General features: G+C 34.6%; 6 protein-coding genes across 10 annotated transcripts; 3 read left to right on the forward strand and 3 right to left on the reverse strand.

The window, feature by feature from the left end:
• Positions 1 to 244: 244 nt before the first annotated feature.
• Positions 245 to 1,343, forward strand: RpLP0-like (ribosomal protein LP0-like). Its single transcript, XM_014239393.3, has 3 exons — positions 245 to 401; positions 477 to 724; positions 782 to 1,343. The coding sequence occupies exons 1-3, from the start codon at positions 374 to 376 to the stop codon at positions 1,277 to 1,279; spliced, it is 774 nt and encodes a 257-aa protein (XP_014094868.2). The 5' UTR covers positions 245 to 373; the 3' UTR covers positions 1,280 to 1,343.
• On the reverse strand, positions 1,272 to 2,509 carry Sgf29 (SAGA-associated factor 29). The gene is made up of 3 exons (XM_014239392.3): positions 2,322 to 2,509; positions 1,634 to 2,255; positions 1,272 to 1,575 (listed from the first exon to the last, which is right to left on the reverse strand). The coding sequence occupies exons 1-3, from the start codon at positions 2,358 to 2,360 to the stop codon at positions 1,361 to 1,363; spliced, it is 876 nt and encodes a 291-aa protein (XP_014094867.1). The 5' UTR covers positions 2,361 to 2,509; the 3' UTR covers positions 1,272 to 1,360.
• Positions 2,510 to 2,930: 421 nt separating this feature from the next.
• On the forward strand, positions 2,931 to 8,861 carry mi (minus). Of its 3 annotated transcripts, none has more exons than XM_014239413.3 (9): positions 2,931 to 3,282; positions 3,456 to 3,557; positions 3,720 to 5,086; positions 5,152 to 5,286; positions 5,374 to 5,505; positions 5,563 to 5,624; positions 5,854 to 6,536; positions 6,604 to 6,764; positions 7,480 to 8,861. In XM_014239413.3, exons 2-9 carry the CDS (start codon positions 3,498 to 3,500, stop codon positions 8,228 to 8,230), a joined length of 3,351 nt encoding a protein of 1,116 aa, XP_014094888.3. In that variant the 5' UTR covers positions 2,931 to 3,282; positions 3,456 to 3,497; the 3' UTR covers positions 8,231 to 8,861. The 3 variants fall into 3 exon arrangements, with proteins under 3 accessions (XP_014094888.3, XP_036219266.2, XP_036219265.2); XM_036363372.2 differs by lacking the exon at positions 2,931 to 3,282 and adding an exon at positions 3,380 to 3,398; XM_036363373.2 differs by lacking the exon at positions 3,456 to 3,557.
• Pi3K59F (phosphatidylinositol 3-kinase 59F) lies at positions 8,765 to 13,929 on the reverse strand. Its single transcript, XM_014239412.3, has 7 exons — positions 13,660 to 13,929; positions 12,963 to 13,584; positions 12,801 to 12,896; positions 11,000 to 12,092; positions 10,594 to 10,867; positions 10,169 to 10,530; positions 8,765 to 10,103 (listed from the first exon to the last, which is right to left on the reverse strand). Exons 1-7 carry the CDS (start codon positions 13,731 to 13,733, stop codon positions 9,658 to 9,660), a joined length of 2,967 nt encoding a protein of 988 aa, XP_014094887.3. The 5' UTR covers positions 13,734 to 13,929; the 3' UTR covers positions 8,765 to 9,657.
• Positions 13,930 to 14,446: 517 nt separating this feature from the next.
• Positions 14,447 to 15,662, forward strand: LOC106620774 (Mediator complex subunit 30). The gene has a single exon (XM_014239391.3). It carries the CDS (start codon positions 14,557 to 14,559, stop codon positions 15,616 to 15,618), a length of 1,062 nt encoding a protein of 353 aa, XP_014094866.3. The 5' UTR covers positions 14,447 to 14,556; the 3' UTR covers positions 15,619 to 15,662.
• coil (coilin) lies at positions 15,622 to 18,023 on the reverse strand. Of its 3 annotated transcripts, none has more exons than XM_014239415.3 (5): positions 17,709 to 18,023; positions 17,155 to 17,648; positions 16,067 to 17,073; positions 15,899 to 16,004; positions 15,622 to 15,831 (listed from the first exon to the last, which is right to left on the reverse strand). In XM_014239415.3, the coding sequence occupies exons 1-5, from the start codon at positions 17,936 to 17,938 to the stop codon at positions 15,701 to 15,703; spliced, it is 1,968 nt and encodes a 655-aa protein (XP_014094890.3). In that variant the 5' UTR covers positions 17,939 to 18,023; the 3' UTR covers positions 15,622 to 15,700. The 3 variants fall into 3 exon arrangements, with proteins under 3 accessions (XP_014094890.3, XP_014094891.3, XP_014094889.3); XM_014239416.3 differs by having other exon boundaries at positions 17,161 to 17,648; positions 17,709 to 18,022; XM_014239414.3 differs by having other exon boundaries at positions 17,149 to 17,648; positions 17,709 to 18,021.
• Between the last annotated feature and the right edge of the window lie 629 nt (positions 18,024 to 18,652).

Here is an 18,652-nt window from a genome sequence, read left to right on the forward strand (position 1 = left end):
TGATTGAACTTACATTCACACAAAATTTTTTGAATATGTTATTTGCATTTCTAAGCATTTGAAATAAAAAACACTGTCGTTTAAGATCGGTGTATCAATTATTGGGGTCATAAGATAGAAAACCTTACGGGGATATGGACTTTTTCAAGTAATGCATAAAACCACTACTTTATTATTGGTTTGTTTCGATAATGTCGATCTAATTAATCGTTTTTAAAGAATGTATCGCAGTGTCGATATACATTTTGTGTTGTAAAAATATATTTCGATAATATTTAACCATTTTAAATACTGCACGTGTTGATTTCACATAGTAAATTTTGGCGTAAATCGAGAAAGAAATCAATTCGTTTCCCAAAAAAATAATTTAAAAATGCCACGTTCAAAAAGAGATAAGAAAAGTAAGTGTATATTACTTCAATTTCAATAACGTTTTGTTAGATTTCATAACTGATTTGTTTATACGTATTTAACAGTTTCGTTGACCAAGACTGATCGCAAAGGGCTAGCATGGAAACAAAAAATTATTGAAGATATACGCCACTGTGTTGAGAAATACCCAAATATTTTCGTTTTTCAAGCTCAAAATATGCGTAACAATCTTTTAAAAGATCTTCGCCAAGAATGGAAAACAAACTCTCGATTCTTCTTTGGTAAAAATCGCATAATGCAAATTGGTTTAGGACGTAGCAAAGCTGAGGAAATAGAAATAGACCTTTACAAGGTAAATATATATATATTTAGTTCATTTAAATGAATTTCTCTAATGGTATCACTTTAGCTTTCTAAACGATTGACAGGACAAGTTGGTCTACTATTCACAGAAAAATCAAAGAAGGAAGTTTTGGAGTGGGCAAAAAAGTACTGGGCTGTGGAATACGCTCGCAGTGGTTTTAAAGTAACAGAAACTGTTGTGTTGCCGGCAGGTCCACTCGAGGAATTCACACATTCCATAGAACCACATTTAAGATCTCTGGGAATGCCAACAAAACTTCAAAAGGGTGTTGTAACATTGTTTAGTGATTACACAGTGTGCGAAGAGGGTAAAGTGTTGACACCAGAGCAAGCGAGAATATTAAAACTGATTGCGAAACCCATGGCCAAATTTCAATTAACAATGAAATGTTCCTGGACAAAGGACAGCGGTTTTGAATTGCATGTTGAAGATGATATTAATGACGAGGAGGATAAAACAGACAGTGGTCAAGGCGATGAAGTTGAAGATGAAGAAATGGATCAGGATGAGTCAGGCAATGAAAAAGATGATGATGTAGAGTAATTTAATTGTAAATATAGATTTAATTATTAGATTTTATTTTATAAGATATATTAACTGAATATAATTGTTGTTTTTATTTCCTTATGCTGAAGAAACACTTCCACTTCCACCTCCTCCACTCTTCTTTGTTGGTTTGTAAGCAATGACATACCGTTGAGCCACTGGTAATGGATCAGCGTATCCGTTTGTACAAGAAGAGTCCTCAAATAGCACTAAATAATCCTCTGTAGCTGTCTGTGGCAAACGATGTATAATAGCTTTGTAAAAACATGTTGTTTGTGGATACAACGCCATGACTAAAAATAACATGAATATCAATATGTATAAATTGATACTTTTTTTCTATTGACATACCAACTGTGTCTTTTGGAAACAAGGCATGACCATCAGTTTCTGGATTAGCTCTCATCAACGGCAGTGGTATAATCTTACGCTTACTTAATACATGTCGATCCTTTTGCTCTTCATCTATATCGATCACATCGTATTTATTTTGGCGATGCAAGAATTGCACAACTTCTGCTAAAATCCAATTCTCATCATCTTCTACACCTTTAACTAAAGCTGCTACGTTATCACCAACTTTTGCAATGTAGTTGCTTTCTGCTGGCGTAGCGCCACATAAAGGAGGCACCTTTTCACCCGGCTTGCTTACAAAAAGAGGTAAGGTCTGGGCAGAAATTTGAACCATTTTCATAAGGGCTCCTCGTCGAATGGCTTCCTTATTACCAGCATTGCGGGCAGCAACGCGACGTTCATTTCGTATATTCCGAATTTCCTGTATTTTGTCTAAAGCTCCACGTATAGTCGCTTCTTCATGAGAAGCATCTTGAAGTCCAGTTTTGTATAATGTTTTCAATTTTTGCGGTGGAAAATTTGATTGTTGTGCGCGAAGTATACTATTCACATTCGCCTCAGAACGTCTACGTTCGTCATCGATTTGATGAATGAGCCGCTGCAAATCTTTTAACCGGTCCTTGTGTTGTAAATGTTGTAAATGTTTATAATGAAAATTTAATATTAAATATGTATGTATAAATACCTGAATTTGTAGAGCAGCATTTTCAGCAGTTAATGGCATCTTTGTGTTCTTTATATTAAGTACTTTGCTTATTTATAGGTTGCAATTGTTCCTCTTGTCACTATTTTTTACTTATCAATTTCGGATAAATTATATACAATTGGGAAAGTATCTTAAGTTTGTAATAAATGTAAACAAAAAAAGATGAAATTATATTATCGATATATTTTGACTATCTCACAAATGAAATAAAAGCATACTCTTTTACATAATTTTATCAATTATATTCTGTTTTCTGTGTGTTAACCTTGCAAAACCTTTAAATTTAAATTTGGTATTTTTTTTAAATATATATGAATCCAATGCTTGTCAGTTGTATAAATTCATTTCATGATAATATTAATTAATTATATTAATCTTAACACCAGACACCCGAACATATATTATATATAAACCATTCTCCTCAATAAAATTATTTTATTAATCTATGTGAAACATTTTTCAACTAGAAAACATATATGTTATTAAGTCCACTCCTTATTTGTATTATTTTTAAATAAATAATCGTAATAATCGATAGTCTTGAATCGATGGCAAGGGTGGTACCACAAACTTTGACAGTTTCATTGCCCAGTGGCAATGTAACTTCACCAATTGCAGATATTTAGCCCACCGCAGCAGAATTTTGTATAGTTCTTTTAGGATATTTTAATTAGATTTCGTGATAAAAGTTTATAAATAACAATATATTCGATATGCGTTTAAATAAATAAAACGTATTGCATTATATCTATTGAATTGATTAGTTGGTGTTGAATAATAGCATACATATGTGTAAAGGAAAATCAGCGGTAACAATATCAGGCGCGCGCTTTTCACTACGCTTTGAGTGATTTTTTTTTTATATTATATATGTGAACATCTGGCTGTAAACTGCTTCTACAAACCTACATATACATAGTTAAAGAATTTTTTAAGATTGGTAAATAATATAAATAAATATGTATTTAGTTTTGTATCTAACTAGTTTTTATAAAATAGATATTAAATTTGATAAAGTACGTTGAATGTTATGTATACAGTATTAACTATCCTAATGTATGTAGTATAGGTCTTGTATTTGGTGTAGAGTTAAAAATGCTTTCCTTACTGCAGGTGATTTCAAAAGCTGGGACAGGGAGTGCAATTTTTTGAAGTATGAGCGCCGAAAAACGCATCAAAATTAATAATAGCTATGAATCTGAACCGTCTAGTGGTGTAAGTGGTTGCCCAATTTTCTTAATTCTTCACCTAGATACTGTATAGCTTCATTACTTAATATGCATGCTCTATTTTATCATTATATTAACATCTACATCTTACTTGCTAAGTTTATATTATCTGGGGCATAACATATATTTATATTTTTTGAATTTATAGTCGTCTCTCACCGAGCCACTGGAGTACAACTCAGTTTATGACGCAAGTATGCATTTACCATATATGCTAAAACCACCATCGTATGAAACTGAAGTTATAATCCAAGCAGACGGCAATTATTTTATATCAAGTCAAGAAAATAAAATTCCACTCATATCAGCAATGTCCAATTCGTTGCCAGGAATATATGAAGAACCATCACCAAGCAGAAGCAATGAAACTGCAGCAAGTCGACCAATAAGCTTAGAGTCAGCATTTAAAGGCTTTACAGAAAGTCCTTATGGCAAATTGCAAAGACAATTCTTTCCAACTACTTCCATCTCTGCTCACCTACCTGAAACGTTTGAAAAGTCACTACCCCCAAAAGGCAGCACCGTATTTTCAAGATTCTATGATATGATTGTCGAAGAAAATAGTTGTAATGCAGTTGACATTCAGTTGCTGAACGAAAAGACCTCACCTACGGAAATTGATAAAGTCTCTCAAGAAAATGGCGTTGATTATTTGCTTTCATTTAGCAAAGAATTGGAACCTGTTGCACCAAATCTTCAATATGAGCCATTGGCCGAGGTCGAACTATCTTTTAACGGAAAAATAAAGAGCCTGACTCCAACAACAGCTCATGAGAAAGAGAAAGCATCTAATATTGAAATGCAAAGTCAACTGAATCAATCCTTTACTCTCAAAAAATATAGTAATGAAAAATCACCAGACTTGTTTGGCGATGACGATGATGATGACGATGATAATGAAAATGAAGAAGACTTGGACACAAGCAAATATGAAGATCGCTTCACAGCTGAAGAATTAATTGAGTTTGTTGGGACCGCTGAATCCGCTGTTGATGAAGAAGCAACGGAGGTCATAGAAAATGAAAATCGGTTGGAAATCGCTTCACCAGTTGCCATTGCTATTGACAATTCAATTAATACTCAAAATACTGTTGAAGCATCTGTGGACACATGTGTAAATAAATCAGTAAACTGTCCAAATGAGTCCAGTTTCGCTGACGAGCAAACATGTGAATTGAACTCACAACAGACAGATCAGCCACGCACAGATAATTACAGTTTATATCGCGAGAACTGTCGTCGAGAAAGAGAACTCTTACGGCGTATACGAAAATGTTTGGCCGGTATACCACCACCTCCATCGGTAACTATACCACAGTTGGACATGTTCAGCGCCGTGATAAGTCGAAAACAGGATATATTGGATTTTACTGTCGATATCAACTCCACTAATAGTTTAGGTGCGTGTAGTTCTTCAAACACTTGTACCAGCATCCTCAAGCCCACACATCCGATTGATGAGACGAAGGAAATGAGTTGGCGACAGGTGCTTGGTGTTAGACAACATGGTCTTAGGTATGTAATACGCGTGATATACATACAGTGTTTAAATGTAAATTTACCTATTCTTTGTTTTAAAGTTTTAACCTGTGCAAAGCGTCTGAAAATAATGAATATTTGGGCTTGTCGGTAATTGAACGTTTCATTGGTGCCGAAACGGCGTCTTCATATCGTAATTCACCATCTAGCGCAAAAAAGCGTAATGCTCGTATGAAGTGAGTGCACATAATAAAAAAATAGCTGAATCTTTTAACCTCAATTACACTGTGTATATATATTCTTATAATCGTTTTATTTTTCAGATTACTGACACAATCCCCTGGAAATCGTTTAAGCCATTTGGCTAGACGTCGTGCCACTTTTTCTTCAGCGCAGTTGGCCACTCAGAAATCTAATAGTTTGCGTGGTCCACAAATATTGGTGGATATTCAAAAGTATATACAATAATCCTTATCTCAATGTGATTCCAACATTAATTTATCTCTCTTTAGGAAGAATAAAAATCGCCGTAAAAATACACCAAAACGTATGACTCCAGGCAGCAAAAAGAAAAGTAATTATCTATTACATTATTTTTATTTTGGATTTTTTTTATTTTGTATTTTGTTTTTTTTGTATTTTGTTTTTTTTTTTGAATTTTTTTTATTTTGTATTTTGTTTTTTTTGTATTTTGTTTTTTTTTTTTTGTATTTTGTTTTTTTTGTATTTTGTTTTTTTTTTTTTGTATTTTGTTTTTTTTTTTGTTAGCAATATTATAACATTCGATGTCTTTTTTCGTTTAGCACGTAAAACGCCCTCATCATCGGCACGTAAACGACTTTTCCGTTGTGATCTCAGCAAACCCGGCCCGTCCCGAGAATCTTCGAAACGTGCACTGTTTCAAAGCCCAGCTAAACAAATGGAACAGAAACAACCCGTCCAAAGGCTCATGCCCAGCATTAAGCCCGAAATAGCAAATCGTGTTGAGAAATCAAAACGTGCACTTTTCTCACCAGATAAACAAACAGAAAACGCAAAGACAAACACCCCAAAGTTGAGTACCGCACAGCAGAGTCGTTTAAATAAACAACAATTTGATTCGATCTTTAAGCGCAAACGTTCAGCTATCGACGACGACGACTCCGCTGATTTACCATCACAAAGTAGTAAACTGTTTCGAGGCGGTGCTGAGAATTTAACACCACGTGCATTAAAAATTAAAAGTCAAAGCTTTTGTATTGGGACTGGTTCCTCGTCAACACTGCCTAATGCCACAGCGAAGTCAGGTTTAACTTGCATTGCTGGTGTTGAAACTCACAATTTAATGTCAAGTAGAAGTTCGGGTCTCGGCAGTAGTGGCACTTTGTTTGGCAGTACAAGCACTTTTTCGTCTGGTTCATCGGCCATGAATACCACTGGTAAAATACAACGTTCGCATTCGGAAATGGTTGCACAAACAACCAATTTAACGGAGAATCAACGGAAGGTACACCGTAAAATGCATTTAAAGAAAAACAAAAAACAAATTATATTTGAATTATGATTGATTGTAGAAACTTTTGTGGGCAGTGTCGCAAGCGCTGCAGGAGAAGAAAATCACCATGAAACATGAAAGCTTCAAACAGTATGCAGCAGTATTGGCTAGAGTTGTGCGGCGTATCTTTCAGGAATTTTTCCAAAAGAGCAGCACAAGTAACAGTGAAACGTTGTTGCGGTAAGTTTATTTGTAGGGCATTAAAAATAATGCATTTAAAAATTATTGAATTGACATTTATGAAATTTTTTGTATAATCACGAAAATCTTAATTAATAATAATTTTAAAATTTTTAATATGGTATTGAAAAGAAGTCAATCCCACAAACCTTATTAAAAATTTATTTTTAATCCCAAATATTTAATCGAAAGCATATAGTTAAAAATTAAAAAACGAAGTTGTTTTAGAATTTACATTTTTGATTTTTAATACTGTAAAGCAGTGATCGGCAAACTTACACATTCAAACGATTTATATTTTGACAATTTTTAATTCCGATTTTGGGATTAAAATTAAAATTTTCAATTTTTAGTATGTAAATAAAGATAAAATTTACAGTTTTTAATCCCAAACAAATTTTTCGGTTGCGAACTTTTATTTAAAAAATTTTGAATTAAAAATAAATTTTAAATTCGTAATCAAATATTTGTTTTTTAAATTTTTAAAGTCATAACACCTTGGACTTATGCAAACAAAAATACAATTTTCAATTTTTAATTTTAATTTTGGGAAAATTCAAAACTATATTTTAATTTTCATTATCGGAAAATTTAAAATTTTATTTTAGATTCAAAATTTTTTAACAAAAAAAATTCGCAAGCCTGGTGTGATGTCAATAAATTGCATATATTTTGAAGAAAATATTTTCAAATTCATATCATCTATTTATTACAGTTTGGCCAAACGGTATGTGCACAATGTGATGGGCGGTCGCAATGCAGACGATATTTATCTACATGCGAAAGCGAAAATTGCACGCGAGAGAAACGAATCCAACAGTCGTCTTAGCGGTTATATTGGACCAGAGGAGTATCGTCGTCTTAAAGACTCACAAAAACAACAACAGCAGCAAGAGGAACAAAATAGCTCATTTAGTCAAAGTATCACTCACTCAGCCTCAATTTCGAACCTATTTTCGTCGGACAAATCAATGGACTCCTACTGCATGACGAGTAGTTACGAGACAATACCCGCCTCCAATACAATAACAGTATCGACTTTTAACTCCCTGTCGCAAACAGAACTTATAGATAGCAACTCAAAACAGTCATCACTTAAAAAATTGCCGATACAACCGAATGCCTCGCTACAAAATAGTTCTTCCAAAAATAATATGTGTGGCTTAGCCTTGCGTGAAAATGTCAATTTTGAAATCGAACAACAACGACGTTCTGCACAAAAGAATTTCACAGGCAAAGATCAACGCAATGTCAGTCCATATGCAAATGCTAATAATCATTATAATAACAGCAGCAACAGCATCCATCTGATAGCAAGCAATAATAGTATACCAATCGCATCAGTGTTGTGTTCAGCTTCCATGGGAAAATCACAATTGCAAACGAGCAAAAGCATGTCCTCGGAAGCCAATTTGTTACATTCAGGCTCAACAAAAGTGAAGCGACAGATAAGTTTCGATAATTAATTACTCCTACACAGTTACTCTAGCATTCGCTACTCCACTCACCAGCATCATTATCTGTAAAACCCTTAGTTAAATTGTGGTCTTTTGTGGAATATCTAACAAATGCCACCACTGATAGTGTTTTAGTGGTAATTTTCAAAATGATTAGACAGTCGTGAATTATTAATTAGTTATAAGTAATAATTAGGAGAATTTGCAATGTTTCTAATATATGCGTGTAAAGACACAACAAAGAGTTCATGATGATTTCACATAATACTTAATATTTCGTTTATCGCTTTCGGTATAATGCCGTATTAGGAAAAGCAATCTGTACTCATACATACATACATGTGTATGTATGCTAGCATATACATAAATATACTTGCCGTTGCGGTGTGTAATTAATTTCATACAAAATACATCCATACATATGTAGTATGTATGTAGCTCTGAATTGCGGAAAGCAAACGGTTTAAATATACGTCAAAAATGCACCATTTCAAAAATGGTTTGGCGGCATAGCTGTGTTGTTTCTAATACATACTTCCCAAATTACATATGTTACTTAAGACTTTTTATTGCTAGATATCTTCCAATACGGCCCAGTAAACGAATGAACGAAATTGAATAAAGACTTTTCAATCTAAAATAGGTTGTGTTTTACTCATAAATAAAAAAAAAAATGTGAAAATAGCAGTGAGAATGGTAAGCGAGATAGCCTTAGAATTACAATAACTACGCGCCGTTGTCATACTACTTATATCCTGAACTATACCCTGTTCCACGAGTTCTTTGCTACGAAGACATATATAATTGATCAGCGTGATTAGCTGTTTCGATTTAGCCATGCCCGTCTGTCGTCTATATAGACGCGAACTAGTCTGTTTTTAAAATTTTAAGCGGAAATTTAGCACACGTCTTTTCTCTCTAAGAAGCTGCTCATTTATCGGAAACGCCGTTATCGGACCACCATAGCATATAGCTGCAATACAAACTGACCAAACAAAATCAAGTTCTTGTTTGGAGACTTTTTTTTATAATTTGTGTAGGGTATTTAGACTGCGGTGCGATAGTTTTAACGTTTTTCTGTTTTTTTTTTTTTTTGTTATAAAAAGAGTAAACTATGTTTATATTGTAATAGTAGTCAGTAAATCTTTTTTTTTTTTTTTTTTTTGTTAATATTCATAAATGTATGTGATTAATGAAGTTGGGTGTTTATAAATTTTTCTAAATTAAACATTTTACTCGCTAAGATAGATGTTTATGCATACGATATACTAAAATCATACTTAAAATTCTTTGATAACATTTGCTTATGATACTTTCAACATGTCTGCTCTGGAACTTAATAAATTTACTCTTAAAAAAACATGCATGCAAATGATGAGGTTGGCAAATAAAGAGCGTACTTATATAACAATTCATTATTAATAATAATTACGCGTTTACTTTCGCCAATACTGAGCTAATTTATGAATCTGTTCGACCAATGCTGGCATTACAGCTGTAATCGAGACATCGAGTAGCGCTTGTAAATGCTGTACCGCCTCCTCATCTGTGAGTCCTAACTGCAAATTCTCTTCGACCTTTTTCACAGCTTTATCCGGTTCGAGCGCTATATCGGGCACTGAGGCATCCACCATCAGTGAAAATAGATTCAGCATAACATTAGCGTGACGCCGCAAATGCAAATATGCAGTATAACATTGTTTACGAAATTCATGATGATGATCGGAGCTAACGCCGCCCATGGCCTCAACCATTTCTTTGCTCAGTTTCATTGGCGGCGGCATTGGTTTCGGATCACGCCCCAGTATATAACCGAAATCGATGTGAAACAACTTACCGTTGGTTGTGAGTAGTAAGTTGTCCAAGTGACGATCGCCAACACCTAAGCATAAAATAACATATACATAGCTGAAATATATTTATATACATATACACAAAATGCATTACCTAGAAGATATGTTATCACACAGTAGCCGGCACAGCTTTTTATATATGTGTCCATAGTCTCTGCCGCAATGCCATATGGTCCATTTTCGCATGGATTATGCTTGCGGAAAAAGTTATGTATGCTGCCTTCGCGCGCTAAAACATCGGCTACAGTAAATGAATCGATATACTGTAAGAGGCCATGTTTCGAACTGGTGGCCAGCACCTTGTAGGGTGTTAATTTCAGGTCGAGATTCTCACGCCGCAACAATTTATCCATTAGGGTTATCATTTGAAGTATAAGTTGATCTTGACGTAGATCATCGCCATGCTTAAAGATCGCTACATATTCGTGTTTGCCAATAGTTGTGACGAACGTAAGTCTACATAAAGAAAAATGCCGGTATATTTTTGGCAAATTCTAGATTTACTGTAAAATCACTCACTTGGCGGGCATTAAAGCACTTTTGAAAAGTGAAGTTTTCAATGGTACAATTTTCGTTATATAAATCTCTGGATCCAAAGGAAATGGGCGCGGATCGAAGCTAGTAAAGTTGATTTTAAACGTATCCGTTTCGGTTAAAAGCTTTTGAAACTTTTCGGTTTTTTTATTGCGATTTCCTGGTTCCTTGGCCACCATCTTCACCAACTTTACCAACTCATCCACTAATATCTGTTGTTTCTTCAAATTATGCCAAATATTTCGCAATTGAAAATTGCCTGTCGAACAGGAATAATAAAATATATTTTATAGAAAAATATAGTCGGTTAAGTTACGCTCAAATTTTAATAACTGAAAGCAGTTTTAAGCCTTACAGCTACAATTTTTGCTATACATGCTATTATACTTACCGGTTTCTAGAACCTTAAGAAAGATACGCAACACCATCACATACATATCATGCACCCGCTCATCCTGCTTACGTAAGGACTCATGGTCCTCCACTTCTATGGATAAATACCAGTAAAGGTAATTGGCGAGTGTAGGATTCTTGCAAGCACGTTGTATCAGGAATGTACAGAGATCACCGGGATCATTTTTCAATGGACCAACAGTTGCGTTGCTTTCACCAGACAGAGTATTAGTCGCAACAGAAGTACCAGAAACTACAGAAGTAGTATTTATATAATTGTTATCGCCATCACCACCACCCCCACTACCACCGCCAATACCAACAGCAGCAGTTATAGCTGATGTTGTTGTCGGAATGGAAATTGGTGGTGTGTCCGATGCTGCTGCTGCTGCTTTTGTGCCTGTTATTGCAATTGGCGCTACAGACGCGGATGTGCTTGGTGTCGATATTTCTGTTTGTACATTCCGCTGAAGAACAGACGTCACAATGCCACGCTGTGATCCAACGTTACTTGCCGCAATCACTGACGAGCCACCACTAAGTGAATCGGAGCAAATCGAACTTGGATCTAAGATGGTGGAAGTACCATCTAATGAACGTACAACATCATGATCGGGAAATAGTTGTTTATGTAAGTCGACGATATCATTGAAATTTTCATATTTCAAAGCCTGAACGAGTTGCAGCAGATATAGTAGCAAATCTTCATCAGGCGCTTGAGCCAAACGACTGATGGCATATCGTCGCACTTCTGGATGTGTAAAAACTGGACTAAGTAACTCTAAGGCATCCTCCACATCCATCGGTTCCCATTTGGCCATTAACGAGAGCGCTTGCATAACTTCGTGTTGTGTCTCCCAGTTGATGCATTTGAGAAATTTCGTTAACGCTTTACGATGTGAACATAAATAAAATCGAAACTTCCACAAAAGATCCTGTTCTTCGCTGCTGAGAACACATGTTGGTGGATAACGGTACACAATGGTGTGCAGTTGATTGCGAATAACAGCGGTTGGCTTTGCATCGCGATCGGAAATTCGAGAACGTTCGGAACGTGCCAGGCGATGGTGTTTACGCTCGACGAGATTTTCCTTGAAAGTTAAGTAAATATTTTATTTAGACAAGCGTATTAATTTAGATTGATTGCTTTCAATTACCCAGAAAGCACAAAACCATGCTTTGAATTTAAAATGCCATTTATTAAATATTAATTTAGTTTGTAAATGCAGAAAAAACTTTTGAAGACGCCATCGTAGATAAGCAAAAAGTTTTGGAATACTACATGACCGATCATATGCTAATTTAAATTTCAAGATTTTAATCTTTAAACGTAACAGTTTCGTGGCTAAATGACAATTTCCTTCAATTCTCAACTTATACTGAAATCAAGTGTAACACGCGTATGAAAGCTAAAAAGCAAAACCAAACTGTTTGGCGAGATATTGCGACGATTGCGTGCGCTTATTCAAGTTAGCATAAATAATTTGTGAAATGAAGAAAATCGATTCTACTAGCCTTGTGAGGGGTAAAATAAAAATTTAGGAAAAAACGTGTGTGAGTGTATTAACAGTGCGATTGTTTGTCTCCATTTAAACCACAATTTTACATCAAAGAGCGACCGCAAATAAGCTAGCGTTTTAGGCTAAAAAAGCTTTAGCAGTGACATTTCAGAGCATAATAACGCACTTTTTAATGGCATTGAAGTGATTATTTTTGTTTTCCGAAGAAAAAAATATACGCTTAAACTTAAGGGTTGTTTATAAAACGTAACGTCAGACCAAAAGAATGATGCAACATACCTGCAATATATCTGAATCCGGCACAGTTACCAATTTGGGTTTTGTCAGTATTTTATGACTTTTATCTCCTTCAGGTTCGAAGTAAACAATGGAATACTGGAGAGCAAATAGTAAAAGTGTAAATATATTGATAAAAAATAATGCATGCTACTATGGACTTACATTATAATACTCTTGGAACACAGCTGTAGGAAACTCTATCATTAGATACATGTAATCCGACATGCGTTTTTCTCGTTCATTTATTACTTCTATCTCACGGAATGTGAGCCGATCTAACCAATCGACTTTATGCATCTGACCGTTACGATGTTTCTTTGCCAGTTTTCCTAAGCGTTGCATTTGTGATTTTGACGACTCCTTTCCCTTGCCAGGCGTTCTCGATGGATAACTGCCATCACCTTCTACATCCAACCACACACGTAAATCGAACATACCTTGGCGGAATAAACCATTTTTGCCGAACAAAGAAATTGCTGTACCACCGATTACTGTGGTTTTACCAGCACCGGCACAGTCGAGAATTGTTAGCACTAACATAGCAGTTCGTGGTAAGTCGGAAAATTGTAAAGGCAGTGTCACCCATTCATTCCAGCTCCAACGTTTGGTGAAAGCTTTGTAAGAGGTGGTTACGGGCAGGCAGTAGGGCCGATTTTTGTTGAACACTTGTAAACGAATTTGAAAAGCCGGACACTCCTCCGAATAGAGACCAGAAAAGCGTAAAATGGGATCTTCTAAAAGTTTTTCAAAATCTGGCTGACGTTTTTTACCTTCTAATGTACCACTGTAATAATACAATAAAATTGTTGTTGTATCCACCCTTTACAATTGAAAGTGGTCAAATGATATGCGTACTTACACTTTTATTTGCACTTGTTCATGTAATGAAGAACTATAAATATAACGAAAATGGTCGTCTGGTAGTTGATTCATAGTTGAAGGAAATTGTTAAATGATACAAATTATGCTATTTGCATCTGCGATGCAGTTAAAAATCGCAGCTACTTTTGTATTTTTTCACAATATCAATATCAGCTGTGCATTATTTTGAAAGTGATACCAGAGTTTGTTTATTTATTGCTAATACCCATTCCATGGCATAGCTAATAGATTCCGGTACATAGTTTAACATAGCGTATTCAAATAATATATACTCCTTACACGTTCAAAACTCTATTAATATATTAAAAACTTCTTAATTTATTGTCATGACTTGAATTTAATTTCACATTGATTATTACCTTTAAGTCTCTGATAACAATAGATAGAGCTTGTTTACGTACTTGGAAACTCAATGCCTTAGAAATTTGTAAGAAATATTGCAATGCGGAAATACAGGTGCCCAGCAAATCAGGATTTCCAAAACTCTAAAACATTGAAATAATGTGCCTAAAAACTAACACAATCACAGAGTGCAACGCATAGGAAAAGGATGAATGATCTGCGTGCACTAATGTTTCGGTGAGGTTTGACAGTTCAATTTTAAGAAACTCATTAAAACTTTTACAGAAATCTCTGGAAGTGCGCTTTGGTAGTTAACCGTTGATTTAACCGATAGTTGGCTTGCAAGGTAGTATATGTGGACATGAGTTCATTGGTGCAATAAAATGTTATCGATTGAAAATGTTGTAAAATAAAAATCGATATTTTTCGAATTTTATTGTCATCCATTGCAGTAAATTAAATATTTTTGTTTACACATCGGAACTTGCGATTCTTCTATTAACTAGCTATTTTTTTTGCATCAATCTTCAATATGTCAGGACAATATCCAAGTGGTTACAATAGCCCACTTGGGGGTCATCGCGGTCAGTTTAATCCTCAGCAACAACAACAATCACCACAAATGATAAATACAATGAATCAAATGGGCACCGGTGGAATGGGGCAGAATGCAATGGTTGGGGGTTCAGCTGGAGCACAAATAGGTGTTGGTAGCGGCGGTATGATGCCAATGGGAGGATATCATCCACAACAACAACAACAGTTGCCAAGTGGTATGGGTATGAGTGGACCGGGAAACCTTATGAATACGCCAATGCAAATGCAACAGCAGCAACAACAACAACAAATGCAACAACATGTGCAAATGGTACAAGGTGGTGGTGGAGGTAGTGGTCCGGTAGGTGTCGGTATGATGGGCGTCGGAGGCGGTGGGCAAGGAATCGGTGTCAGCGCTTCAGGAAGTATAATGCAGCACCCTCAACAACAACATATGACTACAGGTATGGCAATGAATGTACAACAGCAACAACAAGGACAGATGCCACATGGTAATACAGCAGGAATGATGCATACACAACAGCCTGCGCCACAAACGGCATCTGCAACAGGGAGTAATATGTTGGCAATATCACAACCAAATCCACATAAAGAAATAAATATTGTATCTCTATCTCGCTTGGGTCAGGAAACTGTCCAAGATATTACTTCACGTTTTCAAGAGATATTTACTGCGCTTAAAGTAATTCAGCCAACAGGAAATCGAGATAACAGTACAGAAAAAAAAGTGCAGGAATATTTTCGAACAATACGACTATTATTTAAGCGCGTACGTATTATATACGAAAAATGTAATGATGGTTATCCACATGGCATGGATTATACAAATGTGGAGAGCTTAATAACTTATAAAGAGGAACAACCCGACCACCGTAACGAGCCTTCACAATGTGATGAATACCGAAAAGCGTTGCAAGAGAACCAGGAACTTATTGAGACAGTTAGATTAAAAAATCGGCAATTACGCGAAGTAATTGATCGCACTCGTATAATTATTTGGGAAATCAATACTATGTTAGCAATGAGACGTTCCTAGTACTAATGCTTATTTATAATAAATTTATTAAACAAAAAATCAAACATTTTAATTTCTTACAACAAATAGTTTTCTTCTTAATCTAACAGCTAATTTTCAATAACTTAGGATCGATCATATCCGTAAACTTAATATTCATAAATCTTATTTCAAATGAATCATCTAAACTGTACTTATACTTCTGAGGAAGGACATCGTTTTCGAGACTAGCATCTGAAAGTAAATATTTGTAGTAATAACAAATAAAATGGGAATTTAATAACAAAAACTAGAAACTTACTTATCACAGCGAGCTTTAAAGCTTTAGTGCGTCTATTGATGTGTTCACATCTACAGGCTATGAATTGTGATTCATCTATTTTAGCACCAGAAACACGACGATTAAACTATAGAAAGTACAAAGAATATAGTTACATATACATATATGACATTAATCCAAGAAATTTACCTTAAATATGATAACATCACCTAATTCAGGTGTACCGGTCAGTGGCACACAAAAAGGAAGCATTTCATCGATACTCATTGTGCTTATGCTTTTATTTAAAGTTTCAGACAATTTAGAACGACTTGCTGCCAGCGATTTTTGTTGGTCATCAGCATCACTTAAATCAATTATATCTTCATCATCGTCATCCAAGTCTATGACAGAGCTTTCGTCCATTAGCTGTGAATTATCGGACATTTCTAATATATTAGTAGCTGCGGATTTTGTCATATCTGTTTGTTTCATCTTGTCATTGGAGGAAACAGTCTCTTTTTGTACTTCCTCATTTAAATTATAATCATTGTTGGAAAGCTCAGCTTGTGATTGGTTCGTAACACTTTTTTCGTTGTCATCTTTTGAGTTAACGCCCGTAATAGTTACATCCTCATCGTTAATGCGACTCTCAGAATTGGAATTTTCTTTAAAGTTGTTATGGTGTATTTCTTTTTCTATGCCAGAGTCTCTATTTAACTTGCAATCGATATGGTCCAAACTATTTCTGATAATGTTGCCATTATTTGGGGATTCAAAATTATCTTCAGTTTCTGTTACATTCGTGATTTCATCAATTGTTTCACTTTCTTTATTCTCTGTTGCATTAAAAGTAGTTGACAAAACATTTTCTTCCAACTGTTTGTCTATATCATTCATAACCGGCGCTTTGAACAATATATCGATATTAGCTGGCTGCAGAAGTATATTTTCTTGTATATCTATGATTGATTTAAGGAGTTTATTATTTTTGTTAATATATTGTAAGGGAAAGACTACGGGTTTCTCAAACTCTGCATCACTTAGTTTACATTTAAAAGATACTTTGGTTGTATTAGCTTTGACATTAGTAGTTTGTTGTGTCTTGGTTGTAGTTTCTACGATAGTCGAATCTTCAAAGTATATATGTGAGGATTTATTTGATGGTTTAGAATGGTTGAGGAATGTAGACGAAGGTACTTCCGGCCGCAACGTTACTGTAAAAATACAAACAAAAAATTAGAAGCAATATAAAGTATGTAAATAAATTTAAATATAATGTTTGTGTTTACATGTACAGTTACTTCTTTCTTGCTCGAAATCCAAAGACAGTGCAGAGCTATCTTTATGAGACCTTTTACGTTTATGTTTACTAGTTGAATTCTCTTTCGACGCATTCATTGTTACACTTTGTTTTTCTACCAAAATGGATTTTGCACCTCCGCATATGGAATTTTTTTCCACGCTTTTATTGAGTTGGAAATGTTCACAGTCTTTCAATATGTTAACTTGCTCATTAGTACTTGTGATTTCTTGTGATTCATTGGACACTGTTTTAATTGTATCTACTGGTGGTGACTGATTTACAATTTTTGGAGTACGTCTCGATTTCTTCATCTGATTGGGTGTAGAGCTTCCTTGAATATCGGTACCCAATGTATAATACTTCCTCTTTTTAACTAAATTCTTCTCAATCGATTCGTCTACATTATTAGCAATTGCTTGAGTTTCAAGTTTCAATTGCTTTGAGCGTCGGCGAGATTCCTCCAGTGCACGTTTTGGTATGAAAGCTCTATAAATATTAATTTATGTTAATGTATTTAAAAAAAATAAAAATGTTGTTTTTTCATACTTAAGAGATTCCGTAAATTCTACAACTTCAATAGATTCTTGTGGAGGTATAAATAGATTATCGATAGTCAGAAACCGGACCGGCCGCACATCGAATATTTCTTCCACTCGACGTTGTAAATACTCCACGTTTTTCCATTGTGGATCCACAAGAATTATGACATATTTTCTTTCGTCTTCGAAAAATGTTGAAAGATCAATTTTAACTGGAAACTTTTTCATTTTTAACATTCATAAACAAATTACAAACGACAATAACGACAAATGATCACAAAATACGCGCCTGTTTTCTCCTTTTCGTTCTCAATGCATTCATTCACAATAGATAACCAATGAAAATAGGTTGTTAATTACCATTGCATACGGTATTGTAGATTTATACAATGTTAATTACTGAAGAATCGTTTATACAAAACCAGAATCGATGATGATCTGAAAAGTTTTTGATAGTCACAAAAACGTAGAATAATTTTTTTTTCTTACAAAAAGAGAGTTATTTGCAATTCTTTTAAAAAATAAATTGTTTGATGTTTTTTATGAATTGGCTCACTACCGCATCAATAAAAGTTCGCTTTAACTGTTGTTTACGAATGCTTTAATAATGCTGATTTAAAAATTAAAAATAATTGGATGCCTCAAAAATTTAGTAATTATATATTTTTAACATATATTATTTTTTTCTATAGTATAAAACATTACTGATTTAATACTTAAATGTTTTCGATTTATAACCAAGAGTATTTTTTAAGGAAATAATTTGAATAAAATAACTGTTAAGTGTTTCATTTCGATCAGAAGACCAATCGAAACGAAAAAGCATCGTTCAGAAATGGCATTTATGATTCATATTTACTCCAAATAGTTGTTGTAAAAAACCATATGTGGAATAGTCCAAATGAGTGGGCTTTTATATCACCACTCACGTACATACTTAATTTGGGTTTT

Source organism: Bactrocera oleae, chromosome 4 (assembly GCF_042242935.1).
Source record: "Bactrocera oleae isolate idBacOlea1 chromosome 4, idBacOlea1, whole genome shotgun sequence".
NCBI lineage: Eukaryota > Metazoa > Arthropoda > Insecta > Diptera > Tephritidae > Bactrocera > Bactrocera oleae.